At 49.4% G+C, this 24,338-nt stretch overlaps 8 protein-coding genes across 8 annotated transcripts; 2 read left to right on the forward strand and 6 right to left on the reverse strand.

Annotated features, from left to right (window-relative positions):
- Window positions 1–175: 175 nt before the first annotated feature.
- On the reverse strand, window positions 176–1,031 carry COCMIDRAFT_94299 (uncharacterized protein; the record flags this gene model as incomplete). Its single annotated transcript, XM_007689392.1, has 5 exons — window positions 176–211; window positions 268–647; window positions 697–766; window positions 852–947; window positions 1,011–1,031. The coding sequence occupies 5 exons, from the start codon at window positions 1,029–1,031 to the stop codon at window positions 176–178; spliced, it is 603 nt and encodes a 200-aa protein (XP_007687582.1).
- Window positions 1,032–1,356: 325 nt separating this feature from the next.
- Window positions 1,357–7,391, forward strand: COCMIDRAFT_4932 (uncharacterized protein; the record flags this gene model as incomplete). Its single annotated transcript, XM_007689359.1, has 2 exons — window positions 1,357–1,735; window positions 1,789–7,391. The coding sequence occupies 2 exons, from the start codon at window positions 1,357–1,359 to the stop codon at window positions 7,389–7,391; spliced, it is 5,982 nt and encodes a 1,993-aa protein (XP_007687549.1).
- A 1,694-nt stretch (window positions 7,392–9,085) lies between these two features.
- On the forward strand, window positions 9,086–10,402 carry COCMIDRAFT_4933 (uncharacterized protein; the record flags this gene model as incomplete). The annotated part of the gene is made up of 1 exon (XM_007689360.1): window positions 9,086–10,402. The coding sequence occupies one exon, from the start codon at window positions 9,086–9,088 to the stop codon at window positions 10,400–10,402; it is 1,317 nt and encodes a 438-aa protein (XP_007687550.1).
- A 604-nt stretch (window positions 10,403–11,006) lies between these two features.
- On the reverse strand, window positions 11,007–12,601 carry COCMIDRAFT_94231 (uncharacterized protein; the record flags this gene model as incomplete). The annotated part of the gene is made up of 2 exons (XM_007689393.1): window positions 11,007–12,241; window positions 12,316–12,601. The coding sequence occupies 2 exons, from the start codon at window positions 12,599–12,601 to the stop codon at window positions 11,007–11,009; spliced, it is 1,521 nt and encodes a 506-aa protein (XP_007687583.1).
- Window positions 12,602–13,499: 898 nt separating this feature from the next.
- Window positions 13,500–15,425, reverse strand: COCMIDRAFT_4935 (uncharacterized protein; the record flags this gene model as incomplete). Its single annotated transcript, XM_007689361.1, has 2 exons — window positions 13,500–14,024; window positions 14,082–15,425. 2 exons carry the CDS (start codon window positions 15,423–15,425, stop codon window positions 13,500–13,502), a joined length of 1,869 nt encoding a protein of 622 aa, XP_007687551.1.
- Window positions 15,426–15,667: 242 nt separating this feature from the next.
- COCMIDRAFT_36405 (uncharacterized protein) lies at window positions 15,668–17,969 on the reverse strand (the record flags this gene model as incomplete). The annotated part of the gene is made up of 3 exons (XM_007689380.1): window positions 15,668–16,660; window positions 16,715–17,028; window positions 17,906–17,969. 3 exons carry the CDS (start codon window positions 17,967–17,969, stop codon window positions 15,668–15,670), a joined length of 1,371 nt encoding a protein of 456 aa, XP_007687570.1.
- Window positions 17,970–18,657: 688 nt separating this feature from the next.
- COCMIDRAFT_94307 (glycosyltransferase family 2 protein) lies at window positions 18,658–20,695 on the reverse strand (the record flags this gene model as incomplete). The annotated part of the gene is made up of 4 exons (XM_007689394.1): window positions 18,658–19,533; window positions 19,597–19,626; window positions 19,686–20,156; window positions 20,210–20,695. 4 exons carry the CDS (start codon window positions 20,693–20,695, stop codon window positions 18,658–18,660), a joined length of 1,863 nt encoding a protein of 620 aa, XP_007687584.1.
- A 1,984-nt stretch (window positions 20,696–22,679) lies between these two features.
- On the reverse strand, window positions 22,680–23,071 carry COCMIDRAFT_94259 (uncharacterized protein; the record flags this gene model as incomplete). Its single annotated transcript, XM_007689395.1, has 2 exons — window positions 22,680–22,949; window positions 23,021–23,071. The coding sequence occupies 2 exons, from the start codon at window positions 23,069–23,071 to the stop codon at window positions 22,680–22,682; spliced, it is 321 nt and encodes a 106-aa protein (XP_007687585.1).
- Window positions 23,072–24,338: the final 1,267 nt, after the last annotated feature.

Raw genomic sequence — 24,338 nt, forward strand, 5'->3', positions numbered from 1 at the left:
CAATATACACTAGGAACGAGATTAGGTGAGCAGATCAGACATGTTAGTGTAGCAGAGCAAGTGTGAAGACCAACGTGCTGGACGGGTAATGGGTATACAAAATTCGTTATCCTGACTATGAAATGCAGATACCAACGCCCAAACAAATGGAAGATTCATCAAAGCTAGCCAAAGTTCACATGACCGTGCAGCACGAGTTTTGCTTCTTTGCCTGATCCAAACGTCAGTAACTATGACCATGGTTTTGGGGTGCTGCGAGAAGCTCACCTGGGTGTAAAACATCTTGCTCTGCGCACTCAGCCCCTCGCTCTTCTGGACCAAATCGTCCAACTTCTCTCCGCGCTCCAAGACGCTCTCAAGAGTCTTGTGTAGTACAACCTTTGTTTCGTCAAGCTCCCGCTGGATCTTGATTGTGGCATCGACAGTTTCCGGGTCCTGGTACTTCTCGACGTATTCTTTGAGCTCGGGATACGACAATTTGGCGGCGTCGGTTGTGAAGCCGCTGTAGGCAGAGCGAGGGTATTTGGCAGAGAACTCATCAAGGACCTTGCGGACAATGCGATGTGCGGCACTGCTGGGGTATTCATCGTCGGTCACGACAACAGCGCATATGGGGTCAGCGGAAGCCAAGGCGTGGAACTTGTGTCCTGTGCGTAGTGTTAGCACAGGGCGACCTGAAAGACGATCGTATAGTACCATTTTCCAGGACATCCGTCATCTTGTGCGGGGGTGTCCTTTTAGCAACCACGGCCGAAGCAAAGACAATCTGCACTCGCCGTAAGCATATGCATTCCCATACGCTCTGCCTCGTGCCTGAGAGCGTAGCTGGCGCGGAAGCGATTCTAACGTACGCCTTCTTTGACGCCCTTTTGTACCCATCTGTTGATCGATTTGAGGTTTTCCGCGCCCGTCAGCTCGATGGCATCCTTGGTGTCATTCTTGAAAACCTGCATCTTGTCAGCGACCCTGGGTGTGTTGTATGGCGGGCAGCGGTGAAGGGTAGGACGTACGCCGATGTAAACGAGCTTCATTGTGGCGGTTTATTGTATGGCGGCGACGATAGTGTAGGCAACGGTGTAGGAAAGAGGTATGTGTGGAAGAGTAGGTGGTAGTTGGTGCCCCGCGACAGTATATCGAGAGAATGCGATGTCTAGATGCGCCTGATGTAGCGCTTCGTCCGTCTCATGCCCAAGGCGACAGGGTAATGCTCTGCTTATGTCATAGCGCCTGTGCAAGGGGGGCGGGGCACGTCGGGCCGAGACCAATTGCTCCACTCCACCAGCGCCAGCGTCATGTTCAATCTTGCCAAGCCGTGAATCAGAGGCCACCACCTTTACTTTCGCCGCATCAAGCAGCATGTCGCCCACTGTTGAAGAAGCCCAGGCGCAATGGCTCGAGCAGCTTCAAGCCATGCGTAAGGCTATTGCCGAGCTGGGTCTGCCCCCTCATGCTGAAGAGGCTCCTGCATATGGTCATGACATTGATTTCGATGATGACGACGATTTCTCCGGAACTGCCAGTGGCGAGGATATCTGGGACATCATCAGTGATGAATACGAAGAAGGCTATAGTAGCGACCATTTGGACGAATTTACACAAGTGCCCACCGCAAGCAACGCTCACGACGGGCAATGGCTAGCGGCAAAGTGCTCTCAAGTGGCTCGCAGTAGTTCTGGCCTGGACGCAGGAGCGCTCAAGGAACAAATAGTTGCTATTTTGTCCAGCGACAGCAATGGTTAGCCTGGATAGAGCCAATTTCAACCCGCCATAAAAGCTAACTAGAAGCAGACGAAGAATTACAAATGATGCTCGCAGACATTGTTGGTTATGGGGAGTTAGACCTTGTAGCTGACCTCATTTCTCACCGGCAAAGTCTTTTGCAGTCACTGCGTGAACCAGCTGCTGCTCAAGGAAATAGTGTCATGGGCCGCTTACAGACTCGTGCCGAGCGAGAAGAAGCATTGCGACGTGCAGATTGGGAGCATAAGAATGCTTCGTTGGCACCAGCCATGGATCGTACCGGACCTCAGTACCCTCATGTATACAAAGCTCATGACGCCGGGAATAAGCTCTCAGCCTATGGCAAGAAGTATGCCCTGCCTCCAGATACGGTACACCGTGACAATAATCTATATGAGGAGTATGAGATTCCAGCTGTACCAGTAGGTACAATCGACGCAGGACGCAAGCTTATCGAGATTCGAGAACTCGACGGTCTTTGCCAACGCACCTTCAAAGGCTACAAGACCCTCAATCGCATGCAGAGCTTAGTATACCCCGTTGCATACAAGACCAGCGAAAATATGCTCATCTGCGCACCCACGGGTGCCGGTAAAACGGATGCAGCCATGCTTACCATCCTCAACACCGTGGCGAAGAATGTCATCCCAAACCCCATTGACGAGCCAGGAGCCACTGACTTCACTGTCATGGCGGAGGACTTCAAGATTATCTACGTAGCACCCATGAAGGCACTCGCTGCGGAGGTCACTGAAAAGCTTGGGAAGCGCCTCGCATGGTTGGGTATAAAAGCGCGAGAACTCACAGGGGATATGCACCTCACCAAAGCTGAGATCCTCGATACTCAAATCATCGTCACTACCCCTGAAAAATGGGATGTAGTTACGAGGAAGAGCACTGGTGACACTGAGTTAGTCCAAAAGGTCCGACTCCTCATCATAGACGAAGTCCATATGCTGCACGATGAGCGTGGTGCTGTTCTCGAAAGCTTGGTAGCGCGCACTCAACGGCAAGTCGAAAGTACACAGTCCCTCATTCGAATTGTTGGTCTCTCGGCTACACTGCCCAACTACGTCGATGTGGCCGATTTCCTTCACGTCAATAAGATGGCTGGACTGTTCTACTTTGACGCCTCGTTCCGTCCAGTACCGTTGGAACAACACTTTATCGGCGCCAAGGGCAAGCCCGGTACTGCCAAATCACGGGAGAATCTCGAGAAAGTTGCATTTGACAAGGTTGTTGAAATGCTCAAGCTCGGTCATCAAATCATGGTCTTTGTGCACTCAAGAAAGGATACCATAAAGACAGCCAGGAGATTGTATGACATGGCCATGGAAGAGCAATGTACCGATCTCTTTGACCCACAGGATCATCCCCGATACGAAAACGCTGTGCGGGACATGAAGCAGTCAAAGGGTAGGGAGTTGAGGGAGTTGCTTGGAAAAGGAATGGGTACTCACCATGCCGGTATGCCTCGATCTGATAGGAACTTGATCGAACGTCTATTCGCAGAAGGTGTCCTCAAGATTCTCTGCTGTACCGCCACACTTGCTTGGGGTGTCAATCTGCCTGCTGCAGCAGTACTCATTAAAGGAACTCAGGTCTACAATGCCCAAGAAGGTAAGTTCACGGATCTTGGTATCCTTGATGTCTTGCAGATCTTTGGTCGTGCTGGTCGACCTCAGTTTCAAGACAGTGGCATCGGGTTCATCTGTACCACACACGATAGACTCGACCACTACATGCGCGCCGTGACCGAGCAACAGCCAATTGAGTCGAGGTTCTCTAGCAGACTCATCGATAATCTTAACGCTGAGATATCTTTGGGCACGGTCACGACTGTCTCTGAAGCTGTTACCTGGCTTGGGTATTCGTATCTATTCGTGCGCATGCAAAAAAGCCCGCTCATGTACGGAATTGAGTGGTCAGAGATACGCGATGATCCACAACTGGTTGGAAGAAGGCGCAAGCTCATCATCGACGCAGCGCGCACCTTGCAGAGAAGTCAGATGATCATTTTCAACGAGACTGCTGAAGACTTACGGGCCAAAGATGTTGGCCGCATCGCGAGTCAGTATTATGTGCAACAATCAAGTATCGAGATCTTCAATGCGATGATGCGACCTCGTAGTACAGATGCCGATGCCCTCGCCATGGTCAGCATGAGTGGTGAGTTCGATCAGGTACAATCACGAGAGAGCGAGGAGAAAGAACTCTCTGCACTCAAAGAACAGGGCCACGTGATAACTCAAGTCAAAGACGGCTACGCAACATCACACGGGAAAACAAACTACCTACTCCAAGCACATATTTCCCGAGCACGCTTGGAAGACTTCACTCTCGTATCGGACACCAACTACATCACACAAAACGCCGCGCGTATTGCACGTGCATTGTTCATGATAGCGCTTAATAGGCGTTGGGGTTATCAATGCTTGGTGCTTCTGAGTCTTTGCCAATCTATTGAGCACCGATGTTGGTCTTTTCAACATCCTCTACACCAATACGAACTTCCACAACCAGTACTGCGAGCCCTGGATCACAAGAATCCTTCGATACAAATGTTGAGGGACATGGATCCAACCGAGATTGGAGATATGGTGCACAACAAGAAGATGGGAAATGTGATCTCGAAACTGATGCAAAATTTCCCTACGCTGAGCATTGAGTCGGAGATTGCCCCGTTGAACAGGGACGTACTTCGGATACGATTGTTTCTCACACCCGACTTCGTTTGGAATGATCGTCACCATGGCACTTCGGAATCGTTCTGGATCTGGGTTGAGAATTCCGAGACATCTGAGATTTTCCATCACGAATTCTTCATTCTATCGAGGAAGAAGCTGTATGACGACCACGAACTAGACTTCACAATCCCGCTATCCGACCCGCTCCCGACGCAAGTCTATGTTCGCGCCGTTTCCGACCGCTGGTTGGGAGCGGAAACTGTGCACCCCATATCCTTCCAACATCTGATCCGGCCCGACACCGAGAGCGTCTACACAGACCTCTTGAACCTTCAGCCTTTGCCAATAGCGGCGTTAAAAAACCCTTTACTGGAAGAGGTGTATGCACAGCGCTTCCAGTACTTCAATCCTATGCAATCGCAAATCTTTCATTGCCTCTACCACACGTCTGCAAATGTCTTACTTGGGTCGCCTACTGGCAGTGGCAAGACTGTTGCCGCTGAACTGGCAATGTGGTGGGCATTCCGTGAAAAACCAGGCTCAAAGGTCGTTTACATTGCTCCAATGAAAGCGCTTGTCCGAGAGCGAGTACAGGATTGGGGGAAGCGCCTAGCAGGGCCAATGGGCCTGAAGCTCGTCGAGTTGACTGGTGACAACACGCCAGATACACGCACTATTCGAGATGCTGATATCATCATTACAACTCCCGAGAAGTGGGACGGTATCAGTCGTAGCTGGCAGACCCGTGGCTACGTTCGTCAAGTCAGCCTGGTCATTATTGATGAGATCCACTTATTGGGTGGTGACCGTGGTCCGATTTTAGAGATCATTGTGTCGCGCATGAACTACATCGCCTCACAAAAGAAAGATGGTTCCATTCGCCTGCTTGGTATGTCAACTGCATGTGCAAATGCATCAGATCTCGGCAACTGGCTTGGCGTCAAGGAGGGCCTTTTCAATTTCCGGCACTCTGTGCGTCCAGTTCCCTTGGAAATCTTTATTGATGGCTTCCCAGAGCAGCGAGGGTTCTGCCCACTCATGCAGTCCATGAATCGACCTACATTCCTCGCTATTAAGGCCCATTCCCCAGAGAAACCAGTCATTGTCTTTGTAGCGTCTCGAAGACAAACTCGTTTGACGGCTCGCGACTTGATAAACTTCTGTGGAATGGAGGACAACCCACGGCGCTTCCTGCGCATGTCAGAAGAAGATCTGGCGCTCAATCTGGACCGCGTTCATGATGATTCATTACGGGAGGCATTAAGCTTTGGTATTGGTTTGCATCATGCTGGTCTTGTCGAGTCGGACCGCTCCTTGTCGGAAGAGCTCTTTGCAAACAACAAGATCCAAATCCTTGTTGCTACTAGTACCCTTGCTTGGGGAGTCAATCTGCCCGCTCATCTCGTTGTCGTTAAAGGTACTCAATTTTTCGACGCAAAGACTGAAGGATACAAGGACATGGACTTGACAGACGTCTTACAAATGTTGGGTCGCGCTGGGCGCCCGCAGTTTGACGACTCTGGTATCGCGCGTATTTTCACGCAGGATGCCAAAAAAGAATTCTACAAGCACTTCCTACATACTGGCTTTCCCGTTGAGTCATCATTGCACAAGGTCTTGGACAACCATCTGGGCGCCGAAATATCCGCTGGGACGATCACCACAAAGCAAGACGCGTTAGACTATCTGACATGGACCTTCTTCTTCCGTCGCCTGCATAAGAACCCTTCATTCTACGGTCTCGAGATCTCGGCGGAAGAGCACAACACAATAGCTGCGCAATCAATGGCCAATGATTACATGGTTGAGCTGGTAGAGACATCACTAAGAGAGTTAGACGAATCGTCTTGTGCTGTCGTTGAGCCAACTGGCGAAGTCGATCCCACCCCCCTTGGAAAGATTATGAGTTACTATTACCTCAGCCATAAAACGATTCGCTACTTCGTGCAGAATGTGAAGCGCGACGCCACCTTTGCCGAAGCTTTGGCTTGGATTTCGCATGCTACCGAGTACGACGAGCTCCCTGTTCGGCACAATGAGGATCTCATAAACATGGAACTTTCGAAAGCGCTACCAATTTCTGCTGACGACTTTGGTCTACCAATGTGGGACCCGCATGTCAAAGCTTTCTTACTCTTGCAGGCTCACTTCTCGCGCATTGACTTGCCAATCTCAGATTACGTGGGTGATCAAAACAGCGTACTGGATCAGAGTATCCGTATCGTTCAAGCCACGATTGATGTTCTGACAGAACTTGGCTATCGGTCTTCATGCGAGACCGTTATTTCCATTCTGCAAGCCATCAAGTCAGCGCGTTGGCCTAACGATGGGCCACTGTCCATCTTTCCAGGTGTTGATGTTGAGAATGAAAAGAGTCGTCTCGAACATCCCAAAGCCAAACCAAAGACCCTAATAGAAGCCACATCCATTGCCACAGCCGATCTTGAACGCGCCGGGAAGTTTGCAGGCGTCTCGCATGGTGGTCTGAAACGCTTCATAGAGCCTATATCCCGCCTACCTATCCTAAAGCTTGACCTAGGAAATGTCAATGCCATCACTCTCGAGTTCAAGGCTACACGCCAAAACTCGGCGAGAATGCAACAGGGTGGCGTGCGAATATACGCACCGCGTTATCCCAAGCCTCAGACCGAAGGGTTCTTTGCCATCATCTCGTACTCAAGTACCGACGAAATTGTCGCCCTCAAACGGGTCAACTGGCCCGACCCAAGCAAGAATGGCGGAAATAGTCGGGGAGGAGCTGGCAAACAGCCGATGGGAAGCGCCGTGCGCTCTCTTTTGCAGGCATCAGTCAAAGTTTCACTGCCACCAGAAGCGCAAGGCAAGAGATTGGATATCTCAGTGCACAGTGATTCTTATCCTGGGATGACATGGGGCATTGAGGGAGTGGAGATTCCAGAGGCCCCAGTAGTAGATGCATATGGCAAAGGCAAAGAGAAGGCGTAGTTTTTGAGATGAATAAAATTCTTTGCTAGAAATTGTAAGTAGATGAGAAACTAGATTCAAATCAAATACTCGACGCTCACTTGAGTCGTGCCGGCTCTAGGGAGATTAGAAATTGGACATAAGAGTACGAAGTATCGTTGATTGGAAAGTATCATCTTCACACCCGATTGCTTTACTTCTGCAATATCTCATGTCAGTGATTTTTGAATGGAATACGAGTGAAGCACATGGAAAATTGGGATTTGGATGGGCAGATCGGCGCGTTTGCATGGGGTACTTAATCATACGAGCCGGGATCTGGAGCTTGGACTGCCGAGATACCACCGAGGACAACATTAGCCATGCAAGGTACAGGATCGTACAAGTGTTCGTGTGTTGAGGTCTACTTAAACCACGTAAGTATGGCAACATTATGCAATTATTCTTGGATTGGGTGTCTTGATAGAGTGGCCCAGCCAGAGCAAGAGGTATGGTGATTACACTGCCAGGTACAGCCGGTTTCCGATCGTTTGAACGGAAGCATTTAGTTCATGTTATTAGAGCCAGCTCCATTTGCAAGCGAGAGGATCACGAAATTCGGCACCTACACATGTCCGTGTTTCCGCCACACATGTTTAATAAGTAGTACCGTCTCACATCATCAAGGAGATTACTATTCCGTATGGAGCATCCCCATCATCTGCAGCGAGAGGATATTACATAATGCATCTCAACACGAATGAAGATCAAATCTTCTGGGTTAGATTCCAAGGTCTGCGTGCTCAACTTCCCATCTTTGGCCGATCAGTAGACTACTATGAATGCTGTTCGTCCATTTCCCGTATCGTGACAGTATTCTTTTATTGGTTGTCCAGAATAGGAAACATGACGTAGCACATGACTTGTCTCGTGGTGTGTTGTATCTGCTTGTAGCAGTAGCATGCATGCCACGACCTTCTCCATCGTAATACCCCGCGCTGGCACGGATCCATCGGACTGGCAATAGCTTCGTCGGAGTGGCCATAAACATTCGCATTGACTGTCTGAAATGACGTTGCTCCCGGCCCAGCAGCGCCCAACTTGGACCTCGGACGGGTCCTAAATTAGGCGGGAACTTTGCCGTCGGCGTCTCATGTAAGTAAGACTCCGAAAGTTACGGCAGTGGATCCGTAGTATGAGCGATGAGTTGACAGTGAGTGGAATGAGAAGACGATAAACAGCATGAAAAAGCGCATGTTTGCAATGGAGATGTCTTTGGGCATTAGTGTAATTGGTAAGGTGGTTCTCTGCTGGGATTGAATGCAGGGATAGCGAGCCTTCGGGTATGTAGCAATGCATTGGCTCGAGCGACATCCTCGTCAATAATACTTAACAGCCTCGTATCGTGACGAGTGCCTTGACCGGGTGATCGGCTTGAGTAGACATTGGAGCCAATGGGATAATCTTGTCTAATAATAGTCGAGTTTTCGGTTGCTCGGGAGAGTTAGTTTGTCACCGCCACACTAGCTCCGCTTCTCCCTATCCTGGACCTGTGCGTCATGGCCTCCTCACTCCATTCAAGCTTTGCGGCAATATACTAACAATGCTGGGGTACTGCTGGAACACGTGAGATTTGATGCTTGTAGTACTATATAATGGGCCGTCCGGGCTCTCGATTGTTCACCGCTCACCACCAATCTCTTTACCAGTAACCCCTAATTGACAGAACCATCAAAATGGTCCCTACTAATATTATTCTCCTCTCCGCATGGGCCGCCAGCGCATTGGCTGCACCAAGCGGAGTTGACAAGCGACAGAGCAATGGGGACAACCTCTGGCAAGTTCCTGCCAGACGTGACCCAAAGGAGCCCGGGCAGGATAGGTGGACGCAAATCAACTCCGTCATTACCCCAATCGACAAGGCGGCAGATGACAATCGCAAATTCTCCTACTACCCATTCCTTTACAACATGGGCGGCACCCTTTTCTTGCTCTTCTCTGGCGCTCAACAGGATATCAATGGCATGGGTCAAGATGTGCGACTCTCTTACTCCACAGATGGGAAATGGAGCAAACCGGAGATTGCCTTTCCGGCAGCTCTTCTACCAAACCAGACAACCATCAAGACCTCGGAGTACTATTGCAAGCGTGGCATTCCCCAAAGAGCCTTGCAAGCGCTGTCCATTGTCTATATTGGTGGAGGCGAGTCTGACGCGACATACTATGCAGTTGCACAGTCCAGTGACAACGTCTGTCCTGGACACACTGAATCAGCCGGTCGCATCGCCCGTAAGCTAAACCGCGATCCGTTGTCTGGTAGTACATTCTCAGGCGACCCATGCTGGATCGAGACCAATGACTATACCGGCAGCCACGAATGGGCTGAGACGGTCTACGGCACAAAGTACCACATGAAGGTGTGCGATGACAAGGAGAAGATTCTAGCTGCATTGAGGAACCCACAAGCCGTGCCGGCTCAAGCAACCTCTCTCTTCAACGCACCCCTTATCGCTGCTGATGGCAAACACAACGTCACCTATCCCACCAATGCAGTCTACCTTCCCGGCTCTTCGGGTCCAGGACGTTATATGCGATTCTGGGCCGATGTCTCCTTGAGGAATAAGACTGGCAATGCTTTTGTTGAATATACCAGCGATCTCACCGGCAATAATTGGTTCCCCGCAACGGAAGACGGCTCCAAGATCCAACAGACCAACATTTACAGCTCCAACAAGGCCTGGTACGGTAGCAGTGAGGGCTCCACTCAGCTCCGCGTGTACATCTCAAACAGCGGCATGAACAAGGATCTGTCTCAGGAAATCTTGACCGTCGCCACTTCTCGCGGCGACGACCTTGCATTCCGCAACATTGGCATCCTCCGCAGCGACTCCCAGGAAAATGCTCCTGTTGGCACTCGTCCCAGTGAGAGCTCCGACTTGGCTGGCTTCTACTGGCCCTCGGCCGTTTTCCAGGGTGATCAAATGGTTGTCGCATACAGCGAGAACAAGGCCAATATCCAGGTCTCTACTATCAAGCTTGCTAATCTCCCTTGAAGCATGTGAATCACGCTCCTTTAATGATAATGTAGTACTTGAGACACCCTAGCAAAAAGTTAACGGTCATGGATGTTGATTGGCTTTACTGTCTGTACATAGACGTTTTATCGTGTTAGTCCTGGACTACGCTATTATACATATCCACCATTCGTTTGTTCCCATTGCGTATTTTTATAATTAATTGTCTTATTTTTGTTGCTAACATGGGCAAGAGTATGGAACATCGCACAAAATCAATGCCAATATATTAATCCGTGGGTGTCACAGTGTCAGAACATCTATTTTCCCCCTCCTACACACATCCTGATCACCACCCGGGCTTCTTTTCCCACCAATGGCGTATCCCGTTTCATTCTGGAGTGTACATACATGTCTTCAGATTGCATGAGGTATTTATCTCTACTTCGGTTTCGATACTCTTCTTATATACAAGAGGGATTTGGTATCGAACTTCAACTTCACACGTAATACTCAATACATGCATTATTGCCAATTGAGATTCCCATTCCACCGAGAGGAAAGCGAATAGCTCTATCCTTCTCGCATCTTGTACCCCCTCATATTTACCCTTGAAAATCCCCGCATGAATTCCAAACACCTCCTACCTACCAATAATCCTCCTCTCAAACACCCTCGCCGGAATATAAATCAAAGCCGTAATCACAAACGTAAACTCATTCCCTATATCACCCCCACCCCCAATTTGCTTCGCCAGCGGCCCCACAAACCACGTCTGCACCATGCCCATAACCCACGCTACAGTGCCCAGCCCAAACGCCGCCCCAGCCGCGAGACCGAGGGGCAAGCGCGAAGGATCATTCCACGCCTCGAGATCATAATTCGCAAAGTTCATTTTGCGAAAGATGACGTGCTCGCTGCACACAATGACAAAGTACTGCGTACACCAGTAACCCAGGAGACTCAGGAAATTCTGGAGATACGTGCTTAGTTTTGCGCGGCCGCCGATGGCGAGACCGAGAATCGCGGCGAAAGAGAGGAGAACCCAAATGATACGTGGAATGCGGGCGAAGGGCCGGGCGAACTGCTGGCAGGAAATCGCGGCGCTGTAGATGGAAATGACGTTTGTGTTTATGCCGGAGAGGACGAGGAGGGTGAGGATGAACTTTGCGAAGCCGTGGGGGTACAGCACGGTTTGCACGAGGAAACCGAGGCCTTGGGTGCGGTAGACGGTGTTCCAGTCTGGGCGGTTGTTTAGGCCAAACGCGACGACGATGCCGGCGCACATGCCGATGGAGGTTGGGACGGCGACGCCGAGCGTGGTCAGGATGAAGACTTTCCAGCGGTTCACGTCGACGGGGTAGTGCGCGTAGTAGTCGGATGCGATGACTTGCCAGGATGCGGAACTGCCGTATACGATGGCGAGTAAGGTGAGTACGCAGCCGGCGAGGTTTGCGCCTTCGAGTGTGGTGGTGGTGCTGTTGTCCGTGTACTTTCCGGCTTCTGCGAAAATGATGATGAAGATGACGAAGAAGACGAACCATGCGTAGCGCTCGTAGAAGAGGACGGCGCGAAGCCCTATGAACGAAAAGACGGTGGATACGCAGACGATTATGACGATGCCTACTACGAGCGATAGGTGGCCGTCTGCGACGGCCTCGAGCGCCAAACCGCCTGCAATACATGCTACTGCTGCCCATCCGATCTGCTGAATGGTATTGAGAAAAGCAATGATCTTGGTCGGCCACCAACCAAACGAATACCGAGAGATGGAGATTTGGCGGAGACCAGTCGGCGCTCCAAATGTTGCTGCGAACCCTGTTGCCGCTCCACCAAGAAGAGTTGCGAAAATGGTGATAACAACGGACTGGCGGAGTGCTATTCACACATATCGAGTCAGCTTGTTTTGTTTTTTTTCTTTTAAGTCCTAGGGAGTCGATGTGAATGCTTACTCAACCCAAGGTCATGACCCAAGAACCCGATTGCAAAACACGACGTATTCATTGAGCCTGAGGCCCATATAAACATCATGTTGAGCTGTTGGTGCCACGGCACATGTCGCTTGTCTTCAGCTCTTTTCCGGGTGATTGCCTCGGCCTCGACGCCCATTTTAGCATCTAATCGCGCTTCAAGCGCAAGTAATCTAGCTAGGATGCCCGTCTCTGGCTTGTGGGTGGCAACATCGACGCCATTGTCGCTCGACACACTGGTCTTGTCCTGCGCCTTTTCCGTATCCATTGCGGGTTGAAGTCGACGTGGAAAACTCAAGGCGCAAAAGGAAGAGAAAAAAAGAAGGACACAAGGTACCGTTGCGTGGATGGGCACACGGGTCGAGTTATTGCATCCTCGGGTGTTGCCGCCGCGTCGGCGTATTCATGGATATATTATAGTGAAAAAAGACCGTTGCAGCGCCGGTGCGGAGTACAGAAAGGTCAATCACACCCATGTTCGACTTGGATGGTATGGGATAGGCTACAGGGTATTGAATGGTGGCTAGTACTAGAAAGAGCTAAAAGATATCGGTAAGATAAGATAGTATGCAGTGGCTTGAACGGGATCCATAGCCACGCTTGGATGGAGGAAATCGGGCAATGTACCTACGATCGCTTTACTTTACTTTGCTGTACTGCCACTTGCTAGGTGCTTCCGCAGCTAAGCACCACTAGCCATGCATGCACATGCGAGATTCCTAACTGACGAAGAGTGCATCAGCCCTGGCAAAGTGTGAAGTTGATATGGAAACAATACTAATAAGTAAGCACGGCAGATGTAGTGCTGACCAATGTCCGTTGAACCTCATTGGAGCCAAGGCGGCAGGGTCGAAGCTTAACTACGGCCGTCATGGACGTGCCGAACGAACAACTAACCCGATTGGATACTTATCAACGATCAACAACTGTCGATCGAACCTCATTAACACCCATCGAATGCAAGTACCCGTGAATCGTCGCGGCTAGCTGACTATCGTAAACTTTCCTCGCCAGATACGAGCATATCACTACGCAAAGTGGCAGGGAACCAATCCGTTCTCTCGGAAAACCAATGGTCCATGTTCCTTCATAAGGACATTCAATAGTATAGTACACCTTTATTTTCCCCGTCCTAGCATAGACACTATATCCACGCACTGGACATCTTACACAGCCGAGGACTGGGTCATTGCTTCCCGCCCCTCTCTCCACATCCTCGTCTTCTTTGCCAAGAAATCCGCCCCCTTGCTGCTCAACGGTTTTGAAAATTCCGCTCGCTTGCGTGATAATCCAACCACGGCACGAGCCTTTCTCTTTCCCTTCTTAACTGATCTCAGCGGTATACCAGTGCCTAGGCCACGTTCCCACAGCGCATAGTGCACCACCTTGTCCAGACCAATCTTGCTTCGCTTTTCCGGCTTGGTAGCCTTGACTCGGCGAAGTTCGACATTGCCCAAGTTGATCAAATCACCGAGGTCAGCTTTTCGCTTCTTCTCGGCAGTAGACATAGCTTCTCGCTTGGCCTTTTCTCGCGCCTTCTGGCCTTCAACATGGATAGCGGAGAAAAGGCTGGTGGGCTGCGGCTTGGCAGCTAGGCAGAGACTATTGTATAGGTCTCCAAGAGTGTTTGCGGAAGTCAGATCTGGGTCGGAAATGTGGTAGCCTGTAAGTTGGTAGAGACGTTTGTAGAGCTGATCATATGAAGTTAGTATTTTTTTTACTATGTTGTGATTAGAAACAGCACTTACAGCAAACTTGAGGTCGATATCAGCCACTTGGATCTGTCGCCACTTTGTTTCCTCAGACTTGACGGCAGATCCGCTTGTTCGGGCCTGCTGTACAGCTCTCCTCCAAGCCGCAAAGTCCTTGGCCAGTCGCTGCGCTTTATCTTCCAGAATTGAGTGCTGTGTCTTATTCCCTGACTTCTTCACAGGCTGAGGCTCGGATTCTTGAGTGGGAAGCTCTGCCGAAGTTGAAGTCGAAGTTGAAGTTGGAATTGCCGTAGGTGTAACTTCCTCAACAGCCGGTTTCTCAACCGGCTTGCTACGAGGAACAGGGCGATTCGACATGAAGTCGAATGGCTTCTTCTCGTCATCCATCTTTACCACGGCTGCCCGCTTGTGTGCTGGTGTGTCAGGGTCCATGGTCGGGGGTTGCTCTTCTGTTGCGACAATGTCCTCGGCTTCGTCGACAAGAAGCTCGTCTGATTCCTCAAGTGCAGGCTCCCAAGTTGGGGCGCTTCGCATAGTCTCCAGAAGCTGCTCGAGACTCTTGTGTTGAGGAAACGCGAGGGCAAGGTCCCCGCTATCCGTCTTGACCAACTTGATGTCCTTGACCCAACGTGGCGCATCATAAATTCCGCGGTTGACAAACTTGGAAAAGTCCATTTCGAGACCAGCCTGCTTCATGGTGTAGATTTCGGCGATAGCCTGTGTGAAGCGGTTGCGCAGATCGCTGGGACGAGTGACCTTTGTGTGAAGACCAAAGTTGTAGGCTGTATATGGGCGTTTCGTCTTCTCATGTACGGTTTGTGCCATCATCAAATTCTCGTCCTTGAGGGTGTACGGGGTGCCAGTGAGCTCTTCAATCTCGTCTGCCATCTCCAATGTGAGCGGGGTGTAGGTGCGCAGTGTAAGCTTTTCGAATTCCACTGCCATGTCCTTCTCCACTTTCTGCTTAAGCCACTCCTCGCCGCCAACACACTGGAGACCACTGATATTCTCCGAAGGTTTGTAGTGGGGGAAGTTGGGCCCCTCGTCGTCGAGCACTTCCACATACTCGCCTTGTTCCTCCGGCGCTATGCGAACAGGCGATGTTGGGTCGTATGGGTCAACATGTGCGCCAATTGGCTCTGAATCACCGAGAAGTCGCTTCTGCCATCGTCGTACAAATTGCTGGTGTTTCTTCTTGTCCTGCTTTCCGGGAAGGAGAAAGCAATTGGGCGAGGTTGTGGAAAACGCGGCGGCGGCTCTGATGTGTGCGCAGGGCGAAGCGGGGCCACGATAGGGCAGAGGTGACACTCTCTGGCATATAGTCGCAGAGAGCGAATGTAATGGGTCGGTTGCCCGCGAGGGGCGCGGTATTCGGCGCATTGGGGCGGGATGTCGAGGGTGCAATTGATGCTAGAAATCCCTTCGACATGCAATCGACAGCCCGCCAAGACGCCGAAATCTGGCCAATCACAACCACCGCAGCCCCGAGCTCTTGCACCATATATGTATAAATACTTGATGCTGCTTTTCTCTAAGAAATTTTACTGTCCTTGCATTGATGCTTTTTTTTATACAATAACAGACACGATACTTTCCAAGAGAATCGTACTGCCGGGTATCATCTAGGTAAACTTCTTCACTAGCCATGTCGACCCCCTCTCGTCATACTCTGCCTTTGTCACAAGGACCTCCTTCATCAAGTCCGGCTGGGTAGCATAACGTGCTCCCCCTAGCCATGTATGCTTGATGGGATCCTCAGCCCTGGCTACATTCAACACATACTCTACGGGCACCAATGCCCTCAACTCCGTCTCCAACCGCTCCATGAAGCCAGCAATGAGCGAGTTTCCACCAACGACAACTATATTCGCTAGCAACCCAACTTTCAAAGCTTCTGGCAGTGCACTCAGCGCTTCCATGACTGCGCCGGGAAGGCCGACTTCCTGAATGCCGATATCCGAGGGGTTAAACAGTAGTTCCGGCACGGTAAAGCGCTCATTGCCCAAAGGCAGCAAGTCCTCCCTCGGCCCCTGCAGTGGTTGCAATCCACGGCGCATGCGCGACTTTGCCGGGTCGTGAGGGCGCGCGTGCCCATGTATCGCATTCTCGTAGTCGGGCAGCACGTAGTCAACGACGATGCTCGAATCCAGCTCTCGTTTGGCTCCCAGTCGTCCTTTCCACGTCCGCTCGAGGTCTGTAGCGAATTGCTGTGATGATGGTACCACGTACGATACGGCTTCTTTAATCTCATTCAGCAGATATGTCTCCTCCATCATGTTGTAGTGGCGGAGGGAAGATAACTCCTTCAGGTAGTTGGTGAGCAACTTCCCGCCCACGGTGAGCCGCCTAACAGCTGATTGTATGAGCCTGCCATTATAGAGAGGCAAGATGGTTGTATCCGAGTAGGAGGTATCAATGACCAGGAGGCATTCTTGTGGTAGCGACGATAGCGACGAGGCGGTGGGGCTATTGTAGGCATTGAGTGTCGCGCCTACACATCTGTAATACGCGGCGAACTCGAACTGCTCAAAGACAATCTCGTCGCAATTCTTCTGAAGTTCTTTCGGGCAGTTTGGTTTCTCGGTCAAGAGCAGGTTCGTTTCTCTGGGGTCACACTATGCGCCATCAGCCAACACCATGTCATAGTCGCTGCAGATGTGCATACCCACCCTTAACCCCTCGCCCGCCGTCTCGCTCATGAACTCATGCTCCCAGATGGCCTTCTCCGCTTCCCAGTTGACAATGAAGCCCTTTTCTACTGGTCGCCGGAAGGCCAGCTCGCCAAAATCTTTGCACAAGTCGAGTTCGGCGCCGACATAGGTGCGCTTGTCACGCGTGCTGCGTGCAATGCAGTTGGCGATGACGCTGCAGTCGTCGTATGTAGGCTCCGTCCCTGTTGATACCAGACCAGCTTTGATGGTGTATGCGCCATTATCTATGACTAGTGTTTTGTGTGGTGGTGCAGGTGCAGACTTCTTGGAGCCTTTGGGCGGCATTGTTCGAGTGACGGCGGTTCATCAGTTTGCGCGCCGCTGCCAGAATCCCGCCCGCATGCTAACAACGCCTGCTCACGTGCTGCCCCACTCCCATCCAAACTTCACGTCTTTGGTCGACACAATTTCTTCTGTGTTCCTGCAAGTCTCACGTGTAATCCAGTCATATCATGCTACATTCAGGATCGAAACAAATGATAGAGAATTTGAACACGAAGGCATGCATGCGCTCGAGCAGGAGCAGAGGCGCGGGCAACAAACAACTGCTACGAGAAACGTAAAAAGCAGGGAAAAAAAGAAAGACATGTATCCGTCTTTACGAATTGAAAGAGGTCGAAGCAGCCATCTGCACACTGAAAAGCCAATCTCATCGAGTACAGCGAGCCAGGCCTGTTGGAAGTGCGGAGTCCGCATGACGACACACCCCCGCACGCGACTTATTGCTTCTCTTCCTCTAATTCCACTCACTCATGGTACTCGTTTCCTTTGTTGAAAGACTTGGACTACCCCCGAATAATACCTTCGTTCTACCCTTCACATCTACGTCCCCGCCAGTCTATGACGTCAATCACTCTTTTGTAATTACACACACGACTGACTTCAAGTCGAATACCACCAACTTTCACCCAAGACTTTCACCGACACCCAACCGCTGTCTTCACCATGGATGATGACTGGCAAGATGCTGCGTTTTCTTCACGCCACATGCACAATCGCAGAGGAAGCAGCGGCAAATCCAGACACAGTAGCGCCTTTGATGTCCGCAAGACATTCGCAAGTTACTCGATCAAATGCCCAGCCTGGCAAAAGGCCTTAACTACAGACGGTGATGCGCAGTCGGACCAAGAAGCTTCCTTGGAGTTGTACCGGCTGACCGAATCCGGCGAGGGCGTTGTGGGCGAACTCTTCCTCCCAGGTGTGCTGCGGTCATCCGTCATTTTAGCCGGTAGTCGAGACAGTCTACGACGAACTATTGCGGATCTCGAATCAGGCGAGGATGCGTCTGAAAAAGATGATCAAGAGGGACAAGGTGATACCAGCAGTAATACCGAACCCGAGTCGCCAGCGAAAACGCGCTTCGACACATTTGAGAAGAACAGCTTCCGTTCTCCCAAGTTTTGGTTTCGCTGGAGTGGTGTACCACATGGTGATTCCCACTCAACTTCGAAAGAGACTGGCTCTTTTGAATCAGATCTAGGTTACCTTGTCTTTTCTGGTAATGATTGCCGAAAGTTCAAAGGCACTATCAATTGCGCTTCTTTGAAGTGGAAGAACGTAGCCATCACCGGCCACAAGATGATTGGGAGATCAGAGTCGGACACCCAGGTCACATGGGGCAAAGATGAGGTTCTGCTTTGAGGAATTCTGTTCATGTATTTATTTCGGTAATCTAGTCGCCTTCTCTCTGCGGTAATGGTAATGAAATGATTCGATTTGCAACCATGCTCCGCTGTTAATCATGCCAGTCAGCATTCCCGTAGCTGATTTTCTGGATTTTGTGATTTCCACATCTTCACATAACTGGATACGTCGAGTCCATTTATTGAAACGTGTCAGTCGCTTTCTGGCAGCTGAAGATTCATTCTCGACATACTCAGCTACGAACACAAAAGCGAAACCTATATGTAAGACGCAGCGAAAGTAACAACTGCATACAAAAATATGATCGACGTCATATGATCACTGAGTCTTCCAAATTTAGTTCTCTTGGGATTCAGATACTCCTCTTTTGGATATCGCACCCCTGTTTTCTCATCCATCTGCAACGCCTCATCTGCAGTGACTTGTACTGGTGGCCACAATATATAGCTCACAGGAATCAAGCAACTGATAAACTGACCCAACCACCATACTGGGGGCCACCCAATTCTTGTGAGCAGAAATATCCACCGATCACGGTCTGATAGTAAACGCTGTTCCAAATAAGCAGTACCGATCCCAGCCTCTGGAACGAAACAGCGGGCAAAGTTGAGTGCGAGACCGATCAAGCATGCCAATATGTATAAAACGTGTATCCATACCATCTGTTGCAAAAACAGTTCGCGGAAACGTCCTACGAAGCCTGAAAGATTGGGTCGCCGCTCTTTGATCGAGGCAGACAAACTCCCACTTGGCATGAAACCAGGCGTTGTCCCACCAAATTTATCTGGTAGAATGAATCCACGAACGAGCGAGAGCGCGTAATATGGCACAAGCCAAATATCCGCTTGATCCCAGCGCATGGCATCTCTGTAACCAACAAACAGCGCCAGACTGGCTTTGTGCGCAGTGTCGGAAAAGACCCATAAGCCGACGAGACGCAGTAGCCAAACTAGCTGCCAGCGTTCATGGTACACGACAAAGGGGTAGCCGGCGAGCAGGGCAACAAGATTTCCGACGAAGCCGATCCAGGTTAAGGTGCAGTTGGCAAGAGAACTTGCGCCGAATACGAAACCAGCAAGGCGTTGGCGAGCAGTACAGAATGGTATTTTTGGACCCCAGAGGCGGAAATTTAACTGTCGACAATCAGCTTTTCTTCTACCGTCATGTGTATTCGACATATTGTAGAAAGTGCCTACCTTGAACGCAGTCTGAACATTGCCAATCGTCTATCACAAACTATCGTCAGCAAATCAACACTCAACATACTTGCGTACCAGCCACTCACCCATCTTGTCCGCTGCTTAATATGTCCACGCAACGTCTCCGGCATCTCCCCACACTGCATATACTCATCCACATACGCAACCTGCCACCCCTTCCCCAGCAATAACGAACTACACGCCGTATCCTCGCTAATGGAAAACGCAGGAAACCCGCCAATATCCGTTATTGCATCTCGTTTGACCAGGTACCCGGACCCTACGCAATCGGCTGCTCCCAGGCCATCGTGTACGGTTTCTGTTACGGAATAGAAGTAGTCAAGATCCTGGCGTACATGGTCGTTTTTGGGTATGTTCCAGAAGTTTTGCGGTGGACATGCCATGGCCATTTTGGGGTCGGCAAGGAGATGCGGCATTAATTGGCGGAGCCAGTTGGGTTGTACGATCATGTCCACGTCTAGGCCTGCGATGAAGGGTGAGGGTGGGTCGTTGAGTTTGGCGCTGTAGTAGAGGCCGTTGTTGAGATTGCCTGCTTTCTGAGGTGTCTTCGTAAGCGAAAATTATCTCAAAGGGTATTTTGAGAACTCACGTAATCTGGGATCTCTGGGGATGGTCGGCTGGTGTAGTGTACAAAGGGATATTTCCCCTGCAAGTGCAGTATCTTATCCTGGAGGTCTTTGTTCCCACCATCGTCACAAAGAATCACGTTTAAACGGTCTGCCGGCCAATTCGACTCGCATGCAGATCGTACGACGTTCAGAATAGTATCGTGTTCCTCTCCACACGCAGTGATCAGGACTGAGATGACGGGTACGTCTTCTCCTTCGAGGAAAAGTTGGGGTCGACGCGGACGTCGGAGAACCAGCACGCGGTTAAAGTAGAGAAAGATAGAAGGTACGTATTGAAAGAATTCAATGAAGAGAAAGCACCATGCGAGAACTAGCTGCCGATTGCCTTTGAGGTGTGTGTAGACGACGCAGTAGACTCGGAGGCAAAAGTATAAAACGAGGGCTACGGGGGTTAAGAAGCCCGTTACGCAAACGAATGGCCAGAGAGCATCTGGTGCTCTAGCCATTTTTACGAGCTAGAGCAGTGGATTGAAGAGATGGGACAACGAGCGAAGCAGACGAATGCTTCTCTAATCTATCCCCAAACTCAGAATGCCAGCATAGATATAATCTCCACTAACGCTTTCTTGTTTTCAAAAATGATTCATTAACCCTCTTTCTCCATCCTGATATTTTTACGCTTATCACGCAGTCTGTCGATCGTGAGCATAGATGCATATGTGAACTTAGTGATCGCCGCCGATGCAATGTCGAGAAATTAGACACCCGCTAATAATTCCTAGATCGGGGTACATACTGGCTCTTTCCGAGTGCTCCAATGATGACGACTCTATCTTCATTTCTTCATTTCACTGTGGCACTCTGGCAGCCCTACAGCTTGCCCGTTTGCGTATTGGAAGCTGAAATTAATATGCGCAAAAGTCAGTACTCAGTAGGAAAAACACGCTGTTACATCATCTGCAAACTCCGAAGATCACTTCCCCATATACAGGCTACCCTCCTCGAGGGCCCCAGCCCAAACAAGCAATGCCCCCCAAAAAACCTAATATTGACGACCTACGCCTAGAAGAAGCATCTCAACAAAAACAACATACCCAAATCACACGCAAGTCAACAAAAACATGCGCACCCAAAACACTCACCAATCAATGATGCACCACGCTTTCCCATTCTAGCCCCAAAATACCTGCCGCTTGCAAGACCACTACTGCAAAAGACGAAGCTTGGTTCTCAAAAGCAAAGAAACAGCAAAGTCAAAGCTACGAAAAACGTCGATCGCAACGGAGCGAGCCGAGATCGTATCTGAAGCTATGACCTCATGCATTTGTAGCCATTGCATTATAGCTACGAGAAGCAGGTTCCCCAAGGGCACAGCGTATGTTTCCTTTTTGAAAACAAGAGAATCGTGGTCCGACTTCTTTTGCTACGTTTTTTTTTGGTTTTGTTTTGCAGCGGCTCGTAACGATTTGCATGCAGTATGAGATGCATAACTCGAGGATACGAGATGGGTAATATGCAAATGATGGATATTTTGGTTTTTGTTTTTGTTTTTCATCTGTGTTGCATGGTTGGGGGTGGGGAATAAGGAAAATGGGTTCATGGGTTTTTTCCAGGTGCTACTTGATGAAGCGAAAGGGGCGTTTGTAGGCTGAGATGACGATTCCTCGAATTTACATCACAGCCTGCGCGGATTGAAGCACACGAATGCTTGGTGGATGTTGGTAATTGGCGTGCTGAGGCTTTAGGCATACGGTAAGATTATGAGAGATTCGGAAATATAATGAGAGACGAAAAGCACCGAAAGCCAAGTCCCCATACTTGAAAATCATGTGATTGAGCGTAATCCGATTGAGGAAAGAAACTCAGCTTTATCTTACTATCCAGACGCTGCACTGGAGCTACTAGACAAGTCTCGTAATGGCTTATGTGTAGTAATCTCTGCATATCGTGTAAGAACGAATGACTACATGGCTCAGTGATACTTGAACGTAACGCCAAGGATAGCTAGCCTTTTCCTTCCTTGTAATACATCATCGCTAAGTTTTAGTATTAGAAAACGCGATACGTGAGGTAGGTATTTACTGTACAACGAGTAGTGGGTAACAGGTCTTTTATATTGTTCTACCGAAAAAATGCTAATGTCAGGATGAAACGGCTCGAACAAACATGTTTATTCCTTTCTCTTAGTGAATACTTGATATAACAAGGTAGTTATATCATGGATATATTAGTAAACATAATAGTCTTGGTCTACGATGCAGCACTATATTAGAGCATCAGGACAATAACGTAGAGAAAAATTCATCTTAGCATTTGAGGGTCAGTAAAAGTGAAACTGTTCTTTCTTAGACGGCGCGCAGCATCTTGTATGTATCATCTATCAAATGATCTATAAGTAGCTCTAGCACGGCTTCTAATTAGTGAGATAATCTCAGCCATAAAGATACCAACGAATCAACACCAACACTACACGAGATCTTTCCCGTGGAATCAATCTTGAGAGACCTGGCATGTAGCATTTGGCCAGGGAGTGACATCCGCAATATTGATCCTGGCACAATCCTGAGAATACTGTTTCTGGATCTTGTCCAAGGGTAGATTCAAGCCGTCCGTGTTCAGTAAACAGCGGTCTCCGGGGATCATGCGACCGGCAAGCTTCTGATGGTTGACAGTGATTGTTCCGTGGCAAGTGACTCTTGTTCCGCCTTCTATGCTATATTTGGATGGATCGATAATATTGCATTGGCAAGCTGTGTTGGCCTATACGGAGTGGTTAATTCGGAGTTCATGTACTACGAAAGGGGAAAATGGGAAGTCATTTGGGAACGCACAGAGGCAATACCGGCGAGGATAAAGATGGCGGCTAACGAATTAAACTTCATGATTGCGTAGTGGTGGGGCACGGGGAAGGTCCTCAAGGCTTTTTTTCGTTTGAAAGGATACTAAGAGTAGATGATGAGAGGGTGATGCCGGTATATTAGTTTCTATATGCACGCAAGTCACAGGCGATAAGAGCCCCTTGGCGGTCTAATTTGCGGTGTAATTTATGGCCAGCTAACGATACTGAGAGGAGAATGGGGCAGTTACTTGTAAGGCAATTTTGCCGTACGATTCCAGACCTAGCTGAAGAACTTTCAAAAACGAGAACGCTCGGTGTTGAGAATGATCCTTCCTCCTAGTCTCCTTGGTACATGTGCATTTCATCGTGTCGTCACCTACAGAGTAATGGTTGTTTTCTCGATACCTTTGGTTTATGTAAAATCTTGTTTCTGGTGTTAATGCACTATCTGCCATCTTAATCTGGATAGAGGCTAGCCAGTCCCCCTTTCGAAGCTATAATCCCCTGAGGGGTAACAAAACGGAGACGGAGCGGTGAACGGACACCATAGCTCTCCAGATGATGGAGAAATCCATCATGAGTGACCACTACTATCCTGATTTTCCATGGTAATAAGTGGATGCTCCCGATATCTCATGGCATACCTTTCAGCAATTCACATACTAAGACAGTAAATTGATCACCGCGTAATTCTTAGTAGCATTGTTGATCATTGCGCACTTTTCCCTGTCAATTCTGGTACCTGAGCTTTTAAAGTATACATTTACACTTTTCTTCCTCGGCAAGAGAGTGGTAGTGCAGTGCGTGGACTATTTGGATTGATATTTCCATGGGTTACTTTGCTTTATAAAATCTCTTTTGTTTCCTTTTGTGAGGTTGATTAAGAACCAGTGTCATCTGTGAGCAATGCCAGTCCAAAGGCCAAGTGTGCTTTCAGATTTTCAAGGATGTTTTCTAATGTAGATAGGTCGCTCTCTTCTCAATTTACTGTGAGTATGAATCACCTTGAGATAACCAGTTCGATAGGTTGAGTATATAATATTACAACAGCCCGTCTGCTCTCTTTAATACCTATACATGACTCTTCTATCTACAAGGGAAGCTTAGAAATTGATACATCTCGATATTATGGCGTTTGCATAACATGGGAGTTTGAGTTTCATCATGTATATGGAAAGAAAAAGTGTAAAGTGTGACTATCGATTTTCGTTTATATAATAGAGCAGCGGAACTTGGAGTGCAAAGAACATTTCAAGTTTCCATTTTTCCACTGAATACCTCTTATTGTATGCGCTGACATCATTTGTAGT

The sequence above is a fragment of the Bipolaris oryzae genome (genome assembly GCF_000523455.1).
Source record: "Bipolaris oryzae ATCC 44560 unplaced genomic scaffold scaffold_57, whole genome shotgun sequence".
Taxonomy (NCBI): Eukaryota; Fungi; Ascomycota; class Dothideomycetes; order Pleosporales; family Pleosporaceae; genus Bipolaris; species Bipolaris oryzae.